The 24,584-nt window shown below is 43.4% G+C and overlaps 3 protein-coding genes across 5 annotated transcripts in view; 2 read left to right on the top strand and 1 right to left on the bottom strand.

Moving 5' to 3' along the window:
• Nucleotides 1-3,910: 3,910 nt before the first annotated feature.
• Nucleotides 3,911-9,072, top strand: tprg1l (tumor protein p63 regulated 1-like). 2 transcript variants are annotated; one of them, XM_056423133.1, is made up of 6 exons: nucleotides 3,911-4,200; nucleotides 4,440-4,513; nucleotides 4,862-4,912; nucleotides 4,998-5,123; nucleotides 5,720-5,873; nucleotides 6,444-9,072. In XM_056423133.1, exons 1-6 carry the CDS (start codon nucleotides 3,982-3,984, stop codon nucleotides 6,636-6,638), a joined length of 819 nt encoding a protein of 272 aa, XP_056279108.1. In that variant the 5' UTR covers nucleotides 3,911-3,981; the 3' UTR covers nucleotides 6,639-9,072. The 2 variants fall into 2 exon arrangements, with proteins under 2 accessions (XP_056279108.1, XP_056279107.1); XM_056423132.1 differs by having other exon boundaries at nucleotides 4,422-4,513.
• Nucleotides 9,073-9,193: 121 nt separating this feature from the next.
• wrap73 (WD repeat containing, antisense to TP73) lies at nucleotides 9,194-23,589 on the bottom strand. Its single transcript, XM_056423112.1, has 13 exons — nucleotides 23,463-23,589; nucleotides 22,791-22,860; nucleotides 22,489-22,641; nucleotides 21,828-21,944; nucleotides 15,317-15,389; nucleotides 14,562-14,665; nucleotides 14,222-14,308; nucleotides 12,761-12,895; nucleotides 11,637-11,714; nucleotides 11,465-11,564; nucleotides 11,230-11,355; nucleotides 10,341-10,532; nucleotides 9,194-9,721 (listed from the first exon to the last, which is right to left on the bottom strand). The coding sequence occupies exons 2-13, from the start codon at nucleotides 22,857-22,859 to the stop codon at nucleotides 9,609-9,611; spliced, it is 1,347 nt and encodes a 448-aa protein (XP_056279087.1). The 5' UTR covers nucleotide 22,860; nucleotides 23,463-23,589; the 3' UTR covers nucleotides 9,194-9,608.
• The window catches only part of tp73 (tumor protein p73), a 31,874-nt gene continuing 29,255 nt past the window's right edge, over nucleotides 21,966-24,584 (top strand). For both annotated transcript variants that reach the window (XM_056423108.1, XM_056423110.1), the window contains exon 1: nucleotides 21,966-22,072. In XM_056423108.1, the coding sequence (XP_056279083.1) occupies nucleotides 22,041-22,072 (32 nt within the window). In that variant the 5' untranslated portion in view covers nucleotides 21,966-22,040. The remainder of the gene's footprint in view (nucleotides 22,073-24,584) is intronic.

Below are 24,584 nucleotides of genomic sequence, written 5' to 3'. Positions count from 1 at the left end.
TTTTCATCTCTCCATCACACATTACTAACTCTGCTTTCTCCCCGGAGTCCTTTTGACTTCACGTCTCATGGGGTCATCAGACCCTATGAGATGACATAGATCCTATCTGCCTGATGGATCATCGAGGTCTGGGTCGTGGAATATGCTACCAACTATGCCATTGCCTTGTTGAGACTCCGCCCACTCCTCCTCTCTACCTCCATCTGCCTGATGGATCGTGGAGTTCTCCATTGTGGAATATGCCTACTATGAACTATTCATACACTCTGTCATATTCATTGAATGTGTTTTAACTCTAAATCTGTCCTTCTGTACACATTACATCTATTTCACAGTCCATCCTGGAGAGGGATCCTCCTCTGTTGCTCTCCTGAAGGTTTCTTCCCTTTTTGTTACCAGTGAAGGGTTGTTTGGGAGTTTTTCCTGATCCGATGCGAGGTTTTGGGACAGCGATGTCTATGTGTACAGATTGTAAAGCACTCTGAGACAAATTTGTAATTTGTGAAAATGGGCTATACAAATAAACTGAATTGAATTGAATGGTCCAACACAACCGGGGGTCCTCCATCTGTGCCAGACATAACTCTAATCTTGTACAGCAAATGACTTGTTCTGTTCTACTGGACAAACCAAATGTCCAACCACACTGTGGCAGCTGTCCCCAATCTGGCCTCGGCTGCTGGCTGGTTGACAATCAGTCAGCTGCTCTGACTGATTGGCAATCAGTCAGCAGCCGTTGCTGCGGATATAAAAGGGCAGCAGAGCTGGAGGTAGGGAGAAGTGAGCAGAGGCGCAGTCGTGCGGTCTGCTGAGTGTGGTGTGTGAGCCGACTAAAAGCATGCTATCTAATGGAAACTTGTCGTGGTCGGAGTATCCTTGGTGCTGGAGGGGGAAACCCACGGCGAACGGCCCGAAAGCTATTACACACACCCTTTGTCGTATTCATTGAATGTGTTTATATAACTCTGTAATGCTTATTTTTTGACACATTTTGTATAGTCCGATATCACAAATTACACATTTTGGAATGGCCGGGGCACATCAGCAGTGCCGTGGCATCAGACCCAGCCAGGTCCAATGGACCCTATGCATGTAAGGGTTACAGGTACTGGAACCCACAAGCACGACACAAAAACAGGAATGCAGGAGGAGTGTTAGGATTTGAGTTGTTTCCTGTTTTATGTTGAAATCCCTGTCTCGTTTCCTGTTTCCCTGCTCTTCCCTCCCTGTGCTTGTCTGTTTCTTTCCTGATTGTTTCCACCTGTGTCCCCACCTGTGTCTCGTTCCCCTGTGTATTTAATCTGTGTCCTTCTGTTGTCGGTTGTCGGATCGTCCCTTTTTGTTCCATGTGGTGTTCGTCCGTGTTCCTGTCTTGTGAATAAAGCCTTTTTTCAAGAAACTCCGGTTGCGTTTGGGTCCTCCGCACCACGCATCCGTAACAGAACGATCCGACCAGAAATGGACCCAGCACTGGAGAGTGTGGCGTATTTGTTCCGTCCAATGTACCCATCGGTCTGCCTTCCCGGCTTTCCGCCCATCTACCAGCCCAAGCCCCTGCAGCCCGTCTGCCAGCCGTCGAGCTATCGGCCCTGGCAGCCCCCGACGGTTCCTGCGGCTGTCGCTTGGTCGGTGGAGGATGACCCTCTTTGCCAGGAGGCACGGAGGCTCAGCCGGGAACTGGCCGCTGCCTTTCAGTCGAGGTTTGGTCGAGTCCCCGATGTACCAGTCCCCGGTGTTCCGTCGCCGGTTCCAGTCCCTGGTGTTCCGTCACCGGTTCCAGTTCCCGGTGTTCCGTCACCGGTTCCAGTCCCCGATGTTCCAGTCCCCGGTGTTCCGTCGCCGCTTCCAGTCCCCGATGTTCCAGTTCCCGGTGTTCCGTCGCCGGTTCCAGTCCCCGATGTTCCAGTCTCCGATGTTCCAGTCCCCGATGTTCCAGTTCCCGGTCTTCCGTCGCCAGTTCCAGTCCCCGGTGTTCCGTCGCCGGTTCCAGTCCCCTCTGTCCCGTCTCTGTCCCGCCCGGTCCCAGTTCCCCCTGTCATGTCTCCATCCCTGCCGGTCTCGGTTCCCCCGGTCCTGTCTCGTCCAGCCCCGGTTCCCCGTGAACCGTTCCGTCCCGTCCAGCCCCGGTTCCCCGTGTCCCGTCCCGTCCAGTCCCGGTTCCCCGTGTCCCGTCCCGTCCCGCTCCGGTCTCATCGCCTGGTCCCTGTCCCCTAGCTCCCCGTTTTTGTCCTCCGGCCCGCCCCCCGGACTCTGTCCACCATACACTTGGCCCCTCCTCCGGCTCCCCTCCACCCACCCGTGTTGAACGCTTTGGGACGTCTGGAAGCCGTCTTTTAAGGGGGGGGTAGTGTTAGGATTTGAGTTGTTTTATGTTGAAATCCCTGTCTCGTTTCCTGTTTCCCTGCTCTTCCCTCCCTGTGCTTGTCTGTTTCTTTCCTGATTGTTTCCAGCCACGCCCTGATTGTTTCCACCTGTGTCCCCACCTGTGTCTTGTTCCCCTGTGTATTTAATCTGTGTCCTTCTGTTGTCTGTTGTCGGATCGTCCCTTTTTGTTCCGTGTGGTGTTCGTCCGTGTTCCTGTCTTGAGAATAAAGCCTTTTTTCAAGAAACTCCGGTTGCGTTTGGGTCCTCCGCACCACGCATCCGTAACAAGGAGGGTCTTTACTTAGTGATTTAGGCAGGGTCAAATCCGGGCAGTCCGTCAAACAAGGCAACAAATCCAAAAAGGGGCAGGCAAAAATCTTAAATTGGGTCAACAGGCAAACAGAGTCGGAACAGACAGATCAGAATTTGTATCTAGGAATTCGCTGGAGAGTTTGGCACCAACACACAAAACAATCTGGCAGAGGCCAAATAGCGAAATAGGGGCTAATGAGGGGATGGGCTGCAGGTGAGAAGGGCGTGAGGACCAGGTGAAGGGAATGAGGGACTAACGAGGTGAGGATGACAGGATCTGGAAGGACAGGAGAGTTCATTAAGCAGGCAGACAGGATGAATATAACTATGAAGGTGGGGAAATCGTGACAATGAGATGTGAAGTCACACATGACATCTATTGTGTCTGTCCATCCGGGGAGAGGGATCCTCCTGTTGCTCTCCTGAAGGTTTCTTCCCTTTTTCACTGTGAAAAGGTTTTTTCTATTTCTTTGGAGTTTTTCCTGATCCGATTTGAGGTCCTGGGTCAGGGATGTTGTACGTGTACAGATTGTAAAGCCCTCTGAGGCAAATTTGTAATTTGTGATATTAGGCAATATAAAATAAACTGAATTGAATTGAACCATACACATTGCAATTATGGTCAGTTTGCATTCTTCTTATTTAGTTAAAAAGTGCTTCAACGTCACTAGTTTCAAAGCTCTGTTTTGTTAATAGTGTATGTATGGTCTTGCTTTGTAAGGGCGTATCAAATCAAGGGAGGACCACCAGGGCATCTTCATTTTAGGGATATGCATCAGTTATAACATCATTGAGTTTCCTAATGTCAGTCAGAACAAACAGGGCTGCCAAATTGCACTACAGGCAATCATGTTATATAATTAAAGGTATTGTATTTTACTAATTACCAAACCCACTTCAGCCAGATCCCAACACCAATATTAAACCCTTCAGGCTTAAACTGGACACAAGCCAATGAAAAACACTCCATTAGGCTGACGGTGTCGGATTACATATTGATAACCTCATAATTAGAGGTTAATAGGATGTGTGGAACGAGCCAAGTCGGATGATGTAGGAGTCAGAGAACTGACAATTACGGAAAGTAGGCTCCTTCACTCTGGACACCTGTTTCCGCAATTAGCTCCGCGGTGTCCCTTTAAGAGGAAGGAAATCCAAAAGGAGGGGGAAGTGAAGCAAGTGGGCGCCGCTTCCTCGCAGCACTCACAATCTAAACATTGTCCGTGCGCGATGGCCAAGTCTGCCCCGGCGAAGGGACGTCGTCTGGTCTAACACTCGGCGCTCATTGCCCGCGTCCGTTGCACGATGCTGCAGCTGAACGACGCCGTGGAGCCGGAGGGTGCGGGCGTCGCGATCCTCCACTCTGCGGACACCGAGGAGGGGGTGGAGGTCGCCTTCACGCCGCCGGAGGCCGAGCGGAGCCTCGGACACGGAGCCTGCTGCCCGCCGTTACAGACGCTGACTCCTTTCCACGTGCACAACCCCACGATGCAGGCGAAGGTGAAGGACTACTTCGTGTTCAGGGTAAGTGGCCGATTCGATACATGTATTATTTATTGCACCGCATGTCTCTTCTAAATAGTGGCTTTTATATATATATATATTAAAATAAACGGCACCGTGCTTAAATAGCGCGGCGCATTGTCAAAGCTCCACCAGCACATACAAGGAGGGATGGAGGGATGGAGGGATGGAGGGAGGGATGGGTGATGCTGATGACTCCTGTTGTGTGATGCTGATCTCAGCCAGGCACCATCGAGCAGGCTGTGAGCGACATCAGGACTGTGGCACTCCCTTCCGAGGATGGAGAGGTGCTCAGCGTCTGGCTGCTGGCAGAGTAAGTATCCCAGCAGCTTTCCACTGGTTTAGTGTCTGACACATGGGCCCAGCTGCACTGTGGGGTGATGTACTCAAAGACACATCCGCCGCAGATTCTATGTTTGTTTACAGTGAGCCGGCAGATTTGAAAGGATCTGGTATTGAATCATCTATATTCACATGTTAAACTGTATTTAAATAGGAGCCAAACATTCGATTGTTTTTCCTCATCTTGTAGGTTTATACATGTATCGTTTAATTTAATGCAACCGAGTAAACCACAAATGTGAGGAAACCAAGTAAACTGAGCGAAGCGAGTTTCAAAGTGTGCTTTGTGTGGGGTCAAACTTGTGTGGGTTTTCTGCAGAGTTGACCACTGGAACAATGAGAGGGAGAGACTCGTGCTTATAACTGATAGGTAAGTCAACAACTATATTATAACGCCATGCATATGATGTGGCATGTTGTTGACACAATTTGACATGTTTTGGTCGTGTGCCCAGGTCGCTGCTGGTGTGCAAGTACGACTTCATCAACCTGTTGTGTCAGCAGGTCGTCAGGATCTCTCTCAACGCGGTAGACACCCTCTCAGTGGGCGAGTTTGAGTTCCCGCCCAAATCCCTTAACAAGTATGCAAGAATGTTCAATGTCTTTTAGCATATATTGAATAGATTAGGTTATGGAATTATCTCTGGGAAATAAAGTTGTAATATACAGACTGAAGAGATGACATTAAATAAATAAGAGATTATAGCTGTATGAATTCAGATTAGTTATTTTCTGTTTTTAACCCTCCTGTTACCTTCACATTTACTAACATATTTTACCCTCGGGGTCAATTTGACCCCAGCAATTAAAACCTCCAGAAAATTATTAGAATTAATATTGTTTCCCAAGTTTAAGTGTGAGGTACTTTGTTTGTTTGTTGACTACCTAAATAGCCCTTTAAATATATATAAAAAAGTTGATATTTCTTATATGTTTGACAGTGAAAAACAGCCTGGGGTCAAATTGACCCCAAGGAACACCGACATTAAACATTGAAATGGGGTCAAATTGACCCGAAAGGTAACAGGAGGGTGAAACATGCTTGGTGACTTGGTCGCTGGCTGATCCTTAAACCTCCAGAAGCTCTCACTTCGTTGTGTTTCTTAAAGTCCTCGGAGGCCGATTTGTAATGTGTGATTTTGTGCTATAACAATAAATGAATTCACTTGAATTGCAGGAGAGAGGGCTACGGGATTCGTGTCCAGTGGGACAAACGTCCTCGGGCCTCGTTCTTACACCGCTGGAACCCCTGGTCCACAGACATGCCCTACGCCACCCTGGCAGAGCACCCCATGGCCCACGCTGACGAGACGGTGGCCTCTCTCTGCCAGGTAGAATCTCTTTCATTGAATTAGACTAAAATGCATTTTGAGTCGTCATCTAAATGGATTATTGTAAAGATTTAAAGCTTCAAATAAGTTCACATGAACAGGCCTCCTGCTTATTTCACAAAACAATGCAGATGTCAGGCACCATTAAGCTGTATAGGCAGCTGTTAACTGCCCTCGCAGTCACAGTCCAACTGATAACAGAAGACTGATTGCTGCCTTGAACTTAAAAGTTCTCCCTTGAGAGAGACAGCTATACATGTAACTTAAACTTGTCGACATGTCTTTGTGTACGAACAGCTATTTTCAGAGTTGTTGTCGTTTTTCTTGTTGACAAAGCAACAATAGAGCCTGAGACAATGTTTCTCCTTCCGCCATTAGCATTGTGACATGTAACAAATGGAGCTCAAGTCTCAAGTATAGCTTGTGTTCCACCCTTGAGAGCAGCTCAAGGAGATGCTGCTTTCATTCCAGACGTGTTATTAACGATATGAAAATGAAATAAAAACTTGATTGGAAGTTTTTGGAGGGGTATTATTTTGGTTTCATGTTGTTTTTCTTTTACTTACCAAGTTGGACAACTTCAGGACCCAGCTGGTGCAGGCAGTGAAGAAAGCCCACAGGGAGCACCCCATCCCCGGTCGGGCCAACGGGGTCCTGATCCTGGAGAGGCCCCTGCTCATCGAGACCTATCTCGGCATCATGTCCTTCATCAACAACGAGGCCAAGTTGGGCTACTCCATAACCCGCGGCAAGATTGGCTTCTAAAAATCCACAGTTTCTCCAAATTACAACAGAGTTCCACCCATGTGTCTGTGTTACACTGTCTGAGACCGTGTCATGGCCAATCTGTGTGTGTAAGTGGAGCCCGTGAGATGTCCACACCTCTTCGAATTGGTGTTAGACAAGCGGTCAGCCGACTGTCGGTAAATAATGTGCAGCGCTGCATGGATTGTTGTATGTTTTTAGTTTGTTTCTCCGCGCACAGAGTACCTTTCCTGCAAAGAGTTGCTCGTAGAACTGCCTCACCACAAGTAGGCCCGCAGGAGTGGATGCACATGTGGCATGAGTTGGAGAGAAAGGAGAGAGCACATTAATTCATCACTTTGAGCTTCTTGTCGTCTCATGCTCCTCGCGTAACCACTGATTGACAGACAGTCTGATTTTGGCCGGGGGGGGGGCGTGCGTGCTTTGTTCAGGCTCATTTCTAAAACAACAAAAAAGGCCAGGCTGCCCAGTGACAACTACAGTGAAATCAAAACACCAGGCAATAATATGTTCCATATTTGCTACATTTATAAGGTTTGAAATGAAGGATTGTCATAATCAGATCACTGGGCCATCGGGTAGCTTGGCAGAATGGAATGACAGATGGTGGATCGAGGGATTTAGTTTCGAGGTCATCTTACATGAATATTATAATATATGCTACTTACAGGAACACTGTTTCTGGGCTCTGAGTTTTAGGCTCAACTGTGATACTTATGGAAAACTGGAATGCATTCCGAGTGTCAATGAAACTTGTTTGGTGGAGATGATGGCGTTCATCAATTCCAAGTACGCCGAGTACAGACTAGTGTACTTTGGAGTTTGTTCTTGGGAGTCCAGACTCCAAAGGACGGGGGGACGGAGGACGGTCTTTCTGCGATTGGAACAGCAGCTGTTCTTGCTCATAAGTTTACTCCAATTATTCACTGTAAAGTATTTTTACAGTCAAACAAAATAGGACTACTATGCTTTTTTTATTATCCTTTAAATATAATTTCATTCTGAATTGTCTTTTTTTAATTTTTTATATATAGTTATGACCTTCGCATTGAAAATGAGGAAGGTTATGTTTTGATCGCCGTGTATTTATTTGTATGCGTGTTACTCGCATAACTCAAAAAGTATTAAACCGAATCGCATGAAATTTGGTGGGATGATTGGTTATTATCCGGGGACCATTTGGATCGATCGGGTCAAAGGTCAAGGTCATGAAAAGGTCAAAATCTTTTTCCAATTTTTATCCAATTGGCATGCAACTAATGCCAAAATGTTCATAATTCAATGCCCAATCTTGTGATATGCGAAGGTATGCGCTCTACCGAGTGCCCGTTCTAGTATTACACATGTAATTGCAAGAAATTTGGTCTAAAGTAAAAAGATACCGCTATAGTTCAACGTTAAAGTTTAATTAAAATATTAAGTTATGAATCCTAACCCTCAGTCAAACGGATTTAACGTTATGTGTGAATAAATAATAAACTGCCAGCAGAGCATTTAAAAATGTCCTGCCGTGACCAGGCTGCTCTCGGCTGTCACACAGCGCGCTGACCACCTTACTTCTCGCCTAATGACATCCTAAAATTACATTCCATGACTCAACAACAGAAGTATTATTTAGAAGTCAACTGTCAGTTGTTTATTTTCTCCTCCGGCATCGTTTCCTGTTGCGAAATGCATTCTGGGATATCGGCTAGCCAGAGATCGCACAAGTCTCCTCTGATGCATCCTCCGGAAAGTCACATCTGGCATTTTGACCGTGCTTTGCGAGAAGCGGACTTTGAATTGGAACATGTCGTCGGGCTGCGACTGATGACGCTTCACGAGTCCACGAGTACAAAGAAGAACGCTGATCGATGAACGCCCGATTAACTGCATCTTGTGACCTTCCTCTCTTATTGGCCAGTCTGGTGTTCTCTTATAGCACACGGACGCTCGCATTAGCTAAACGTAGTATGTTACGGATGTTTTATGAAACATTAACTCGTTGTTTGTTCGTAAGTTGCCTTTAAGGTCGTGCGTTCGTTTGAGGCACATTGGCACTCGGCTGCATTAATCTCTGCAGTGGGAATAAACAATGGGTTACGAAATGAAATTCACGCAGACAAAGCTTTATATCATTTCTTCAACCACGTATGAATCGTGTACAGGATTTAGTTTTGTTTTTTTCCTGAACTGCAACCTATAATATCATTGTTGTGTTACCAAAGTTAACAGGCCATATTCTCATGCTCAACAATGCCAGTGAATAATTGTGTGGCAAAATGTTCCGTGCTGGTCTTTGCATGTTTCCTGCACGATGAGTTTGCATGACAGATGTTTTTTTTAAAGTAATATCTTCAAATATTTGTAAATACTATTTGGGTTTTATTTATCTGCTGTCGTTCTGTTGCAGTAAACTCACAAATGCTTCCTGAAAATAAATATTTCATTGCCAGTTGTGAAGTATTTAATTTAGAGATTAGCAACTCATTACGATCATGAACTGCCTGGGGCAAGAACAAACTTTGATAAACTGAAAGATTTCGATGTACATATTTTCAAAACTCGCCTTCAGCTGTTATTTATGACAAAATTTATTCAAAAATAATTACACAATTTCAAGGTAAAACATACAAAATACTTACGTACAGTCAAATCTATAAAACTTTATAAACCGAAATCTTCTCACAGTGATCAAAACTAGTGTTACAATTCCCATTTGGTTATTTTAAAAAAAGAAGTGATTTATCAATCTGCCTTAAGCTCGGGAAGAATGTCATGGCAGGTTTCCCATGTTTTCAACTTGGAAGACCAAAGGAACATCCCAGTAACCTGCAGAGGGCCTTCAAAACACAACGAGAAGCGACAACTCAGGATTGTGCTAATGGCGATTGAGTGTCTTCGCCAGTCATTTCACCTAAACCAGTGCGTGTCGCTAAAGAAGCTCGACCTGTAGTCAAGTGATTCTTGAGTCCTGTGCTTTTGTATTATTTACTTGTCCTCCTGGTCGGTGTCCATGTAGCACAAGCACAGCTGCTCCTTCCCGAGCAGAATCAGACAGTCTCCACTGCGGTGCCAGTTTAGTGACTGCACCTGTAAACCACCTGGCAGAAGAGAGAGCGTTGGGAGTGTTACGAGTACACATCTAAACATACACACAATTAAGGTCAAATAAATAATGTTGCATAGAAATCCACATTTGCAAACAATTTGAAAAGCAAAACTAAAAAGGAACAGTGTGTAGCATTTGGCATTTCTCGGGGCTTGCAATTGTTTTAATGTATAATGGGAGGAAAATAAGTAATAGTGTTATCTTTATCTTAGAATGTGTTATTTATTTGTACATACAGATGGGTCTCCTTCTGGCTGGCATGTTTCTACAGTAGCTCAGAATGGACAATCTAAACACGGGCTGTAATGGGGCCATTTCCATCGTCATATTGAAAATGCAGCTTTCAGTGGTACACAGGAAAAGATTCAGCTGGTTGCAATCTGCAAGAAGTCTCCAGACCACACCCACTGCAGCGTTAACCTTGACCGTGCACGCATTTCAAAAGAATCAAGCCCATGTCATAAAACATAAATCCCAGGTTTGACGTCTTCAGTTGCCTGAGGCAGCTGTGTTAGGGTTAGACATCAGAGACCGTCCCTCTTCTTTATCTGAGAACACCACAATACAGCTGTGTATTCTAGCTGCTTGAGTTTTAACCCTTAGTGGCCGACCTTCAGTGGGGACTTGGACCGACACGCAGCCCGCCGGGGACCAGAGGTAGAGTGTGGTGTTGCCTGTACACAGTGCCAGCCGGGGGCGGCGGGGGTCCCACTGAAAGCAGCGCACAGCTGATGTCTGCTCAAGCACAGCCACCAGGCTCATCTTCCTCATGTCCCACACCCAGACCACACTGGCCATGTTGTCTACGAGCAGAGGAACACAGATACAGGGCAAAGACAAAAGTTTACTAACCACAATGTTGAAACTGTTAGTTACAAATAATGCAGTACACAGTTCCTGCATCCACCACATTGAAGACCTTTTCTGATTTCCTCAATGCAATTAAAGTTAAGCACGACTTTACAATAACCATATTTGAAGAAAATAAATGACAGAAAATACTTGAGGTGGGGACAATTTTGCCCAAATTAGTTTATCATAAAGTTAAACTCTTCCCCATTGTCTGAAAATTATATATTTTTTAAACAAATTATTTTAAGAAATACAATCATGTGTTATTTTGGCGGTCCCTGCGGACACCAGAGTCCTTTTAGAAGACCTCTTAGTCTGAGTTTAGGGAGTTTCGGTGAACGTGCTCAACAACAAATAACAATAACTATAGCCAGTCTTCCCTCTGATGGTCTCGTTGAGTAATGCAGGTCATATAGATGAATCAGTATTAAATTGAGACAGTTTCATAACCAGTTACAAATTATTCACAGTTGCAATATCAGTAAGATTAATAAAAACCCACTTGGAAAAATTGCTTTAAGACATTTAAATACGCATTAAGGCCTATAATCAAAAATTAGGTTAATACATATAATGACTTTTAAGTTGCCTAAGGGACCCCACTTGGGTTCACAAAGACAGTAAAAGTGAACAGTTGTAAAGTTTTACCGTTTTTGGTGGCGAGATAGCGACTATCGGAGCTGAATGCCAAAGAAGAGACACCAATCTTGGGGTTGGCTCGGTCCGGGTCCGGTTTGACTACAGGAATTTGGACTGGCAATGGGCAGATCTCGTCTGGAGTGGTCAAGCACAACAAAATAGAGTGTGTAGATTTACAGAGTTGGAAATCGGTAGTTTTAGACAAATATTGATTTTCGTGAATTTCTTTCAAAAGCTGACATACACTTGCTCCGGGTGTTGAAGAGGGCGGTGCCAAGTGTGATGTGTAGCGATAGGTCATCACTTGTAACCGCTGTCCTTTTGTCCACTTCCTTATACACAACCTTGAAACACAAACAGTTAATAATTCAAATAATAAACATTCAAGGCTCCTAATAAAGGCTGGAAATACTCACTGCTTTTGTGTTGTTGATGGATGATGGGTGCTCGAACTGTGTGATTTTCTTCCATGTGATATGATTGAGGATGCGCACCTGACATGAGGGGATTAAAGTCTCATCATTTACTTTGCACCGATATTAATAAACACAACAAACTATAATATAAAATGATGTCCAAACATAATATTCTAATATTCTTTTTTTCCAGAAACACATTTCTCTGAGCTCCACCAATTTGACACATCAAAGTCCATTTACAGTCCACAACTGCATATCTGAAAAAAGTTGTATAAAGCCTTTTAGGGTTCAAGATGTACACTACCGTTCAAAAGCTTGAGGTCACTTAGAAAAACGAAAAGCACTGTTTTGTTCAATGAATATAAATATATAATATAAAAATAAAATAGAATCTGAAGGTGTGGAGTTAGAGAGAAGTGACCCTGTGGCCCGTTGCTCATCTCCGCTTGAGGCTACATTAGCTAACAGCGTGACACATCTCAATCTCTGACTAAACGGGCCCCGGTCGACATGCAATGTGGGTAACAAGACTACACGAAGAGGAATGAGCTAAATAAAAAGGGATCCTTTCTTTTTTTTAATTGTCCATCTGATAATGTAAGAGCAGTGTAACTGAAATCGGCGGAGTGCTATATTCATACCTGCAAACTCATGAGGGGTGAAAAAGGTGACACCACACCACATCCACGTTGTTTGAAGCCTCAAAGCTTTTAGAACCACAACTAGTTATTTTATTGTTCTGACCACAAATCTAAATAATGATAATAAACAGTTTAAGAACAAAAGTTCCTCCGCTCTGACTCAGCCCTATAATGATAGTAATAACAAATATACATTGTCCTCAATCTGTTCTGTCTCTACCTGTTTGTCACTATATATTATAACTATATACATATTACATACCTGCCATGAATATCATGATACCCGATACCAGAATTCAATACGCATTGATGATACACTATGAGGGTTAGTCTCTGACCAGATGATACACAGTTCATCAGGATGAGTGACAAGTTTGCAGGTATGTATATTTAGACACATGGCTTTACAATCATTGTCGTGATGTCGGTTGAAGCTATAATGTGATTCAATGTCATCAGCAATCAGGCGTGTCTCCATACTTTTTCATCATAGCTGCCAATGGCCAATAACTGGCTGTTGGGGCACCAGGCCACGGACTTGACACCCAGCGACCACTCATAGGCACTGTAGGCGGACAGCAAGCGCCCATCCAGAGAATACAGCAACACCTTGTACTGTGGGGATGATGCAGACACACATGAAACAACAGTCCTCCGGCTCATTTCCCCATGAAGCTATTGTACTTTGACAACAACGATGCCTCACAATAACAGACGATTCCTTCAAGAAACAATTTCAGCTGATCATTTTTTGACATTTACTTGAAATATACAAAGTTATGTTAATCAGATTAAACAGGCTGTCAAGTTTCTTTCTGTACTAAATAGTATTAAATAGGGCACTTTGTAAATGTGCTTTACAGTATGTCCCTAAGCAACATTTGGTTTGTGTGGTTACCATGAATTAGCTCATATCATAAATCAGTGTCCATTCCTAATTCTGCATGTAGGAGCTTCAGGGTACTTTGCATTGTGACTTTCTTCTTCAAGACAGTTCTTTTATATGTTTTACTTCTGTATAACTACTCATATCTCTTCAGTTTCTTGCACTACTGTAAAGTGGGAATTTCCCCTCGAGAGCAACAAAGTCTCCTTTTATTTTTTGTTGTATCTTTACGTATGCAAGAACACTTGTTTACTTATTTAGGAGATGATATGATGTCAAACATATGAAAACAAGCCTCAAAAGTAAAACTGTTGTTGCCTCCAATGAAGTCCTGCAATAGTGCTCAACTCTAAACTGACCATTCTTAGCCAGCTGTTTCAGTCAATGAATATACAGATTTCTATATATTTTTTAATCAAACCTTAAAAGCTAGGGTTAGGCCTAGATTTTGAAAGCGCCCACCTCTTCTTTCAGGTGTCTCTCCAAGGTCGCGGATGGTCTTATTACAGACCTGCGACAGCCACCAGCACCCGCTTCTTTTGTTTTTGGTCAGAGCTAGAACATTTCAACTGGTTCCACACGTCTATGACCTTATGACCTTAAGGCCAAACTGAGCCATTCAGGCAGGACGCTGCGAGGGTGTCGGCCTGCTCCGTGGTGGCCGATTGATTGAAGCACTTGTGACCCGATCGAAAAAGTGAGAATAAACTACAGCAAAGTATATAATAAGATACATTCTAAATTCCTTGAAGAGTTACAACAAAAACATTTAAATTATTTAAATCATTAAGTGGTTGTTAGTTACCTGTTAATAAGAATCTGGCTATCAAAAGCTAAATTATCCAAAAATGAACCTTTAGTCAGAGCATTTGATTATTTGATTGCAATCAGGATGTAAAGAGAATTTCAACAAATAAAACAAAAAAATGCTCCTAAAATAAATGCCTACCGTAGCTTTAAATGACAGACTTTACTTCCTGGTCATCAAAACTAGCAAGGCAGTAAATCCATCCTATTCTCGTGTGAAATGTAAAGTGTGTAAAGAAAGTACTCACCTCCAGGCAGCTATCCCACACTGCCAGCACACAGCCATTGGGAGACCACTCCAGCCCGGCCAGGTCCTGTGTCTCAGTCTCAAAATGCTGGAACAGAGTCAAGTTAAAGAAAATCACTTTGTATAAATCCTTCCTCGAGAAAAGGAATGAATATTTGGAGTATATCTGGCTGTGAGCGTGTACATTATACTGTAGTGGAAATCTTTTTGAGATGTTTTACGAAATGATATTCCTCCCGTCACAGGCAGATACCATGATTTCATAACTGTTGCGCACTTCGCTTACTCAAATGTCAAGTATATAATTATGGCCATCAAACGCAAGTAAAATACTTACTTACCCGGAGTAAATGCCAGTCGTCACACACAAATACACTGACATAGTCCTTGCAGTCACGGCGTTCAGCCAAGGCCATGTAGCAGCCATCTCTGCTGAAATCTATACCTGTGGGTGAAAGATGACGGAAGAGAGCTATAATAAAATCAGTGATGGCATTTAATCGGAAGTTTGATACCTTACAATGACAAATACACCCTAACAACAAATGTGAAGAAAAAATAGGAGCAATGGTTAGGTTTAATACTTTCACAGTTTAAGTTAGTAAGTTTAGTAAGTTTTTAAAAGACACATCTTGTCTAGAAAAACACTTATCATCTATTCTGATAACTGACTATGCAACCTCGTGGCTTCCTGTTTATTTCATCCAATGTAATTATCTGACACTTGGGCGCCATCAGCTCAGAGCTATGCAACTATCATTGCCATATTATTTATATGACGGTCTAGAAGATACACGGGTCACATTACACGTGCTGAAAATGGGGTGAGTCCTGGACAATCATTTTTCCCTAAGCTGCTGACAGGCCCGTTATGAACAGCATGCCCCATTTCCTGAAGAGGGCCACAGCTGTCAGCGAGGAGGACCATTGTTTGGCCCCACACCCAGGGTCGCGCCACAAGGTAGAGAATGACAAGTGATTTGTGGGGCATGCCGAGGCACTCGGACCATTGGCCCTGCCCTCAGGTACTCACGGTTATACATACAATCATAAGCCACGGAAGAAATACATGAAGCAATATCGTTCTCATACTGACCTTTCTGACATGCTTTGGGATACTTGATGTATGACACAGCTTTGATGCAGAGGGACCAGACGGTGACTCTCAGCTGTCGAGAGGAAAGAGGGGAAAATGACGGTGGATTATCTCGCAAGTGAAAGTACGACGAGCACACCAAAGTGCAAAGGGCATACACACATCCAAGTTAGTGCCTGAGAAACACTGGACAGTTGACACGAGCACATGGATAATGTTGATGACAAAGTGTTTGGGGGAAAAAAACAAACGGATCCTTTAACTAATAATTGTGAACAAGATATGTACCGAGTGGGACATTTTACAGTCAATAAATAAGTTTGAAATACAATACCAGCCATTCTGCTAAATCTGTGGCGTACAGCTCAAAACACCACAGACGGAGTGTTAAAGCACACAGTATTTCTACGAGCCCCTTTGAGAAGACTGGATGACTATTTTGGACCAGATACCCTCTCTAGACTTCTACTACTGTAAACAAGATACATTTGATCACTGGCCTTCGGTAAGACATAACTCTGGCTGTGATAAGTGTCGTCTATGGTGACTGGGTGTCAATGGCGACCTAATACCAGCTCAATAACAAGGCCTCCAGCCTATACTAAGACCTGGAAGTGCTGCTTTACACCCAGAGAGGTTTCCATCAGCAGGACCGATCCTGTGGACAGAGAGCCTTATGTCTTTGAAGAGGTCTACGATAAATCTCTCTGAGGGATATAAGACACTGACATGGAATCTCTCCATCAGTAGATGGATGGCCCTGTTGGACCCAGAGTGTGTGAAGTCCATTTCCAGAGAGAATGAACAAGTATGTTCAAGGGTTGTCTTAACTGACAGGGATCGAAAGAGATGATGCCCATTCATTTAGGAGGAAATATTAAATTAACACATCAAAATCACGTGACACAAATAGGATCAGTCCATGGACAAGTGTCACAAATTAACACCAAGTTGCATAGTCAGCAGGTTGCGTACAGAAGCAGGGCCAAAAAAATAACTATCTGGCCACAAGTAGGCATACCAAAGGCTGCATGTGCTAATGCTCAGTTTCTATAGCAATCACTCAAAGACCAACCAGTCTCACAAGAGTGGTGGCAGTCAGCCAAAGGGGAAGCATATCTGACTTCAGTAGCTGTATGATATGTCGTGTCTTGCCATTCAAGAAACAAGGAGCGCGTGAGTGTTTAGGACTCTATTAGAGACGCTGTGTCCGACTGGACCATCGCATGGGTGTTAAGGTGTTCACAGAGAGCTGCAATCCCACTGTTAACAATAACAGGCCAAGAGTGAAAGCCTTCAATGGTATTAAATGTACAGACACATTTATAGTACAGCATATAGTGGTCATGACAAACACACAAATATCAAGGGCATGCGAGCAGACCACTGGAGCAGTCAGGGTGCTAAATGCGAGGCGCTCATCCCGTCCTGTACAGCTTACAGTAAGCCCACATCATGTGGGTGCATTAAGCCCTGTGGGATCACGTTTTGATCTTTAAGATTTGAAAAGATGTGCGTCTGCCTCTGGAGTGATCCCTGGGTACACAAATACATAATTACAGTATACATATCAATAAAATAACAATGACTAATAATTCAAAACATATTTTGTCAATTTAAATGTGAGCATACCCTTCATGTTTGAGAATGTGCAACGCTAACGCGACAGGGCTTTCATCAAAGTGTCCAGACAGACATTGGAACTGGGCAAAGTCTGTGGCCTAACTGGGCCGAAGTGTCGACTCTCCCGTTCGGTCAAGACATCCAGCTGTGTAGACCCTGTCATAACACCTCGCTGCACGCTTCCTGGACATCCCCTCCGACACGGTGCCATGGCAACCACTATCAACATTGCGCAAACACAAAACACACCGACACTTCTTAGATGCCTTGAAGCCAGCACATAGGGGACGAGTGGAGATCAAGACCCGAAAGGCAGTGTAACTTTAAACTGGGAGGAGGATGGGCAGCATTGAAGAAAATAGGTGGGAAATGCTCCGTGGGGGTGCCACGCAATACGATCCTGAGCTGGTAAAGCTACACTTTCGATGAAGTATCCTCACCAAAGGTGAGCAGTAGCTTGGGGGCGAGGGACTTGAAGGTGGCATGAAAAGGATAAACTCACATACAACAGCTGCTGTTTATCCATCAGAATCACGTCTGTTGGTTAGCATAACTGCAACTGATGATCAGCAATGGCTTTAATTACAGACAAGTACATTTTAGTATCGTTTTGATCACTGAACGTAGGATTCCACCACATTCATACCAAATGTGATGGTTCTATAAAAAGGGGTTGAATTTTGGTTTTGTAAAATGGCACTGGAATCTCTTTGGGACTGTAACTGTAATTAAAGGGCTGCGCAAATCATATCCACTTGACACGCTATTCCAAAAGGGACAATTAAAGACACAATCGCATCAATTTAATATCTTTTAGCAAGTCTTCATCGCAAGAAAACCTGTGAATTTGGAAAACGTGAGCAACAGCGCGCGGCCTGTGGGAAACATGAGAACCACAATCAGTTGGAGACCAAAGTCACTGACAGCAACCTGGAATAAAACCGATCTATCAGCCATTCTTGCCGCTCGCCGATGTGAGTGGGAGAGAATGGGCGAGTGTTTCTGGTGCCATATAGACCTATCTGTCAGCAGAGGATTAGACTTCAGGCATTCCACATAGGAAGCCATCTCAAACCAATATAGCCTATTTCTCCTGTTACAGCCTCATGATTCTACCAAGGAACTGGAGCCTCTTCCCACCCACACAAAGGTTTGGGTGAGCCATTGTCCCGTCTCCCAGTGCAGCAGCTGCCTACATTTGCAGTTTAGCCCAGGCGCGTTGTTGCCAACAATGCTATGCGCGAGCAGTCCTCCAGCAGCACTGGCCAAGAATGCTATTGCTAATCCAATCACAACAATGTAAAAAAAACTATTAGAGAAGTCAAGCGCAATGATGTCCTTGGCTGGAGTTTCTCCACCCTCACTCTATCGCCCCTCAGCTGGCGAAGGTGGATTAACATGGATGTGAAGAGTGGCATTTTGTGGGGATTCGAATAGAAGGCAACTGAAAAATCACTGCAGACCCCTCCCACCCCAGACACAAACTATTCAAACTCCTCCCCTCTGGTAGACGCTACAGATCACTGTTCGCCAAAACCTCGAGACACAAAAACAGTTTCTTCCCCCTCGCCGTCTCACTACTAAACAATAACCCACTGTAGCATATATATGTATCCCTGCACTTCTCGCACTCTCCACTTCTTCTGGCGCTACTGTATATAGCCATTCCTCTTGTATATACTTTAAGTCACTTTCTAAAACTTCTGAGACCATTGCACTGTTTTGCAGTGTTGTTCTGTACTGCACTATTTGTTTTGTTTGTTCTGTATTTTTGTGTAAGCACAGAGACAATTTATCAAGTCAAATTCCTTGTTTGTGCAAACTACTTGGCCAATAAAACTGATTCTGAACTTGCGTGACGTCTCAACATTCATGGGCTAGGTTTCAGAAATGAGACTTCCTATTAAATCAGTGGTATGGCGCCGTCCCATATTGAAAAACTACTGTTATTTTTCAACACTTCTGCCTCAGAACACATTGCAGGTTTAATGTTGTGCCTTTGAGGAGGGCTCAAGATTTCTAGCTGCCTGGACTAGAAGCCCTTACCTGTAGTTTGTCTAGGGCTGAATACACAGTATGGGACACAATATGGTTTGTCATTCTCCCACCGTGACACCATCAGTTGTGAGCTAATAATGTATTGTGTACCTGCCAATGAGAAAGATCTGACTAAATCAGTTTGGGTTTAAAAATAAAAACACAGTAACAAACGCACAATCAGACACACACAGCCAGCTAATCAGATTTTCTGACACACACACACACACACACACACACACACACACACACACACAGTGGCACGATCCACACCACAGGCAGCTGTCCCTAAACAAGTTAATATAGCAGGCTGTTTATTAGTGGGGCTGAAATTCAAACCCGACACGAACACCCGTCTGGCACAGCCTTAATGAAATGGTGGGCGGGGGTGAAGGTAAGTTCAGTGGACCCCTTGGCAATTCGGTCGCCAGTGCTCGTTTGGGCTCCGTTAAATTAGTTTCAAACTCCACGACTCAAAGATGCTCAATAACTTTTAGCGGTAATCAATTTGCTGCTGTTGTTGTTTAGCCAGGTGAAAGGGGGCGTTGGGAACACATTAATGAACGCACAACAGCACAGAGAGGATGATGAGACATGGACTGTCGTGAAAAGTGTGTTTAATTGTCATTAAACAATAACAAAAACTCTTCAGTGATTGATAGAAAGTCGTGCCATTACAATCAAGAATGAGGAATAATATGCCAGGTAATTATATTAGTTTTCTCAAAGCTAATGATCAGAAATATGGTTTTGGAGAAGGCTGCTTTAACAGAATGTATTAAAAGTTAGACTCGTCTTCGGTTAAATGAAGCAGAGCATCATTACCTCACCTGTGTATATGTTTACAGTGACAGAGCCAGGACTGGATACATGGCTATCTCAAAGAGGTTGGAAAAAAACAAGCTCCACCAAACCAATCTACCCATTATCTCCTTTTATCATTTGGTCGATATGTTATTATTACATTTGTCCTGCAAAATAACAATTGATCGATTATCCAAATCGATGCCATTTTGATGATTGAATAATGGTTTCAGGAAATGAATCACAGACAGCAGTTCAAACTGGTCATTTGACACGGACAGTGGATATAATATACTTTCGATATTGATCATTTGAACTTGCTTACACTCTGTGCAGCTATCTAGTGAGGGAAAGAGCCTCCACCCTTTTCCATTTTATTTTTTTAAGGCGCAGACAGACACAAAGCAGACATGCCACAGACACTTGCACTCCCTGCACCCTTCTCCAGACCAGACACAGTTGTGTGTTGGGTCACACCTGTCAAATGATTCCTGGAGTCAGGTTCAGCACGACAGACGCGGCCCAAGATGGTGCCCCCGTCGTGTTGCACATAGCTGCCGCAGCTCCTCACCACTGACAACACCCGCTTACTATGACGCGAATGTAAAGCAGGACTGACATCGAGAGGCATTGAACTAAACACGTCTGTATTAGTCTGGGTTTAATTCTGCTGACTGTTATGAACAGCTCTCAACATCCCCCGACTCTTTTTCTAGATTAGCCTGTTTTTGGCAAAAGGGATACATTTGGCACATTTTCATTCACATGACCCATATCTTAAGTATTTAAAGTCATGAAATGAAATGTCTGGTAGTAGAACTGATGAAGTGTACCGTGTTATATTGAAGGGTCAAGACTATGGTGTGAAGGAATTTTTAATAGAAACCCTCCAATACTATCAAAGAACGCTTTATTATACTGAGAAGAAAAAAAGGTCAAGATAAAAAATTAAAGAAATGTGAATGCCTATGGAGATTTACTGGCTGACATTAGCTCTTTATAGATTATGTATATTGGTGTAAATTTAAGAATTGCAGGAGAGAAATATCAGACTTTTTACAATGCTAACATTAGTGTCAGCCTAAAACATCCAGTACCGGTCTTGGTATAGTACATTATTGATTCATTGATGTAAATCAAACCACCCCCAGCCAAGCTCAGGTCAAGTTAAACTTGAGCTCATTTTCATCCTTTGCTTGCTTCCAAAGTGTGACCTATGCTTTTATACCACTATAGTTTTCACTAAATGTAAGAAACATGAACAAACAAGACAATGTTGCTCAACGGCAGTAGATCAACCCTTAAAAGGCTTCATCCAACACGTTTTCGTTATAACTTGCATTACTTATGCCGGCGCTGATCACACCGTTTATGGAGTTGAAACGCACGGTTTGCAGCTTTGAAGAAGGCGATTGACATCAACACGGAGGACTTTCCTTTTGCCTATGCTTTTTTTCCACTAAATGTGTCCTTGTTTTCATGTATGTGTGTGGAAGAAAGATGAAGAGCTTAAGTATTAAACAAGACAATCGTATTTTCTGTAACTAAGCAACCGCCGAGTACACAATCTGCTTTCCTGTTCACGCAGCACGTACATGCTGGACATTAACGGTCATGCGATATGCATTTTCAGGCACGTTGGTATGGACGGAATTCCTTTCTTTCGTTTATTTTTCGAAACGCTTAAATGCTTGTGTTTATGCTTTGTTTTCAAAACAAAAACAGAATTGTCTGGGTGCAGCCTAAGAACAGCATTAATAGGAGTTGCTGCCAAAGGAAATACCAGACATAGATTGGAAGGGCATATCTACATAGCACCCATGTTCCAGGGGTACTTGAGACCCATGTATGACAGGACGCTAACAGGAGGGGAACTATGAAATCAGGCTGAATACATGCAGCAGGTGGGGGGGGTGTAGGGGCGGTCAAGACAGTCTCTGGTGTCCGGCTATTTTCAGGTCCCTCTTCCTCGCGGGCCAGCAACAGTTGAAACCAGACAAGCATAAACACACTGTCGTGCGCATGAATGCACCAACTTCACACTTACATGGAACTCAGCGGTGTTGAGAATGTGACGTCCGTCTGGACTCCAACGCGAGGAGACTAGTCCTATTGAGCCCTCATCAATCTTACAGTGCCAGTCTGGCTGCTCAAGAGACCACACCTGAACAGACACAGAGTGACAGGAGGACAGCAATCAGCCATCACTGATGACATCCAGCATACACATCCTGCATCTCACCCTCGAACACTAGAAACCATGAAGGACTGGCGGTGGATACCTCTCCAAAGGTAAGCTACTTGATGCACATACGGCTGAGATTAAACTAACATGCACAGCTTGTTGTTATTACTGCAGCTCTCTCGAATAAAAGAGCAATTATTACAGGACCTTTTTCCGCTTGTTTTGAAATAGGCCTTCGTATTCAGGAATGAAACAAGTGTCAAATTATTATTGTCATTGTTAAAGAAGAACAGTTTAACCCTTTCCAAATCAAGAAACAACTGATGTAAAACTTATGCTTTCAGTAACTAAAACTATTTTTTACTTTATTGTATTATGGGAATACCCTGTGAAAAAAGAAAAGGGCACTGGATTCAAATCTAACAATTAACTAAGCAGTGAACAGTATTAACCTCACATAGCGACCACCAGCATTTCCACTATGCAGAGTTACATATATTACTGTCCACTTTTATTCGCTTACCTGTACCAGACCCCTCTTGTACATAGCACAGAGGATAAAGAGAGAGTCAGAAGACCAGTCCATGTGGGATATCTGGTCCAAGCAGGTGTAGAGCTGTAGGATCTGCAGTGTGCTCACGTCTCGCACCTCCAGCCTGTACTGCACACAGGTAGCCTGACAAGAGACACGTCAGAGAGAACAAGACTTCTAACACACGTTGCTTTTATGTTTGTAACTAGCAACCTAACCATGGAAATAAAAGCAGTGTTATGTCTTGCGTCTACTGCATTACAGAACTACACATTAGTGTTATTAACACTTACCATATATTTCCCATCAGGGGAAACTTTGCAGAGTTGGTTGGATTGCTTAAAAACCTCAGAGAAATTCATTCTATGCGAGAAAGAAAATGCAGTGATCACTTTTTATGTTTTAAAGCAACACTTTCTTGTAACATCATGTAAACTGCTTGAGAGATGGACAGTTTGGACAGACAGCCGACTGACGTACTTTCCTAGAGTCACCACGTGGTGGCGCCATATGTCCAATAAATAAACACGCCTCACTCAGTAAATACACACAGGTTACAAACACAGAACAATAAATAGTTAATCTCTCGTGCAAGAAGAGTCATTGTATTGGGGAAGCATGAAGTAACGACGGATGCATTCCCTTCAAACTCATCAAACATAACTGAGCTACGGGGACATGGGTTAGCCTCGCGTTAGCTAGCTAGGTTCGTTGGCTCGCAACTAAAAGTATCGTTGGCCACACATTACCCGGGTCTAAATCACGACTTCAATGCCATTCACTGCTTAGCTCTTCGTGTATTTAATATAATATAACAAGCTGTAGATAGAACATAAAAATAACTTCTATTATCAGGGTAAAGTTGGCTGTTAGTTAACCTAGCGTTAGTTGTCACTGGACCATATTAGCAACGTCAGGTTATCGCTACCAGCTTACTACTTATCTATCTGAATGATACAACTTACTTCGAGCGGCTCGTGCGTTACTTTCTTAAATTAAATGAGAATAAAAAATCCTACGAGCAGTTTCGGACAGTTTTTTTTCTTCGCATGACTGTTTTAGATGCAGGCTGTTCACCTAACTGTTGCTAGTTCGTTTGTATGAGCCGGTGACGACACACCGGTGCTGCCCAATCAAATAGCTCCTGCTGCCGTGTAGTGTCTTCTGGGAAGTGTAGTTCCTTCTTGTGTTTCTCCCTTTTAGCTGCTTATATGTCTAAGTGTGCGCGTGTATATCCGCCTTTGTACCTACTTAATTCACATAAGGAACAAAATAATTGAGTTTTACACGCTCGCCATTTTGTCGGCTAAAATATATTATGAATGTTTTTTTTTTCTTAACTTCATTATACATATATATTTGTTCGTGTCTGTAGATTGTGTTTTAAAAAACAAGCCTGTCTCTTAGCCAGCGAAACAATATCGGAAAACATACATTTCGTATTCAGGTGGAGAAGGTTTCCCGCTTATGTGCGCCCAAACCGCGCTGCCCACTCCCTTCTTCTCCAGAGCAAAAAACGCTTCACCTCCTCCTTGGTGCCCCTCAGCAAAGCTCACACTTCCCTGAATAGCATGCAAACCAGCTTTCCTCTTGTCTTCGCAGTTAATTCGGTTTCTCTGAAAAGTCAATATTCTCGCTGTTATCATATCTACTGTTAAGTCACTCGATTTTTCTTCTTTTTGTGTGTTGCTGTTTGTTTATGGAGGGTCACTCTCTTGGCATGTTTGACAATAGACAGGCAGGTGCTCGCTGCAACATAATTCGGTATTTGGATTGGAGTAATAATAACCATCAGGTAGGTTTATTTTGTGATTTATTGTAATGGCCTATAGTAGAAGAGTGATCTTAGTCTATTTAAGTGATGTCATGTTGTTGTTGTTTGTTTATCAGCAGGACTAGTTTGTCGGTATCTTGTGTTTTGCGAAATGTAAAAAATAAAACAAATACAACATTTAAAAAAAAAAAAAAAATTGTTGACAAGAATGGCTCAGCTGCCCTAAAAAATGAAAAGGCTGATTAAGACTGCGGATATGTAAAAGCGTCTTAGTTTAAAATGTTATGGTTATTTTCTTTGATGTGATTTTGCA

This window comes from Pseudoliparis swirei, chromosome 9 (genome assembly GCF_029220125.1).
Source record: "Pseudoliparis swirei isolate HS2019 ecotype Mariana Trench chromosome 9, NWPU_hadal_v1, whole genome shotgun sequence".
Taxonomy (NCBI): domain Eukaryota; kingdom Metazoa; phylum Chordata; class Actinopteri; order Perciformes; family Liparidae; genus Pseudoliparis; species Pseudoliparis swirei.
This window is presented reverse-complemented; position numbering and strand designations above follow the sequence as displayed.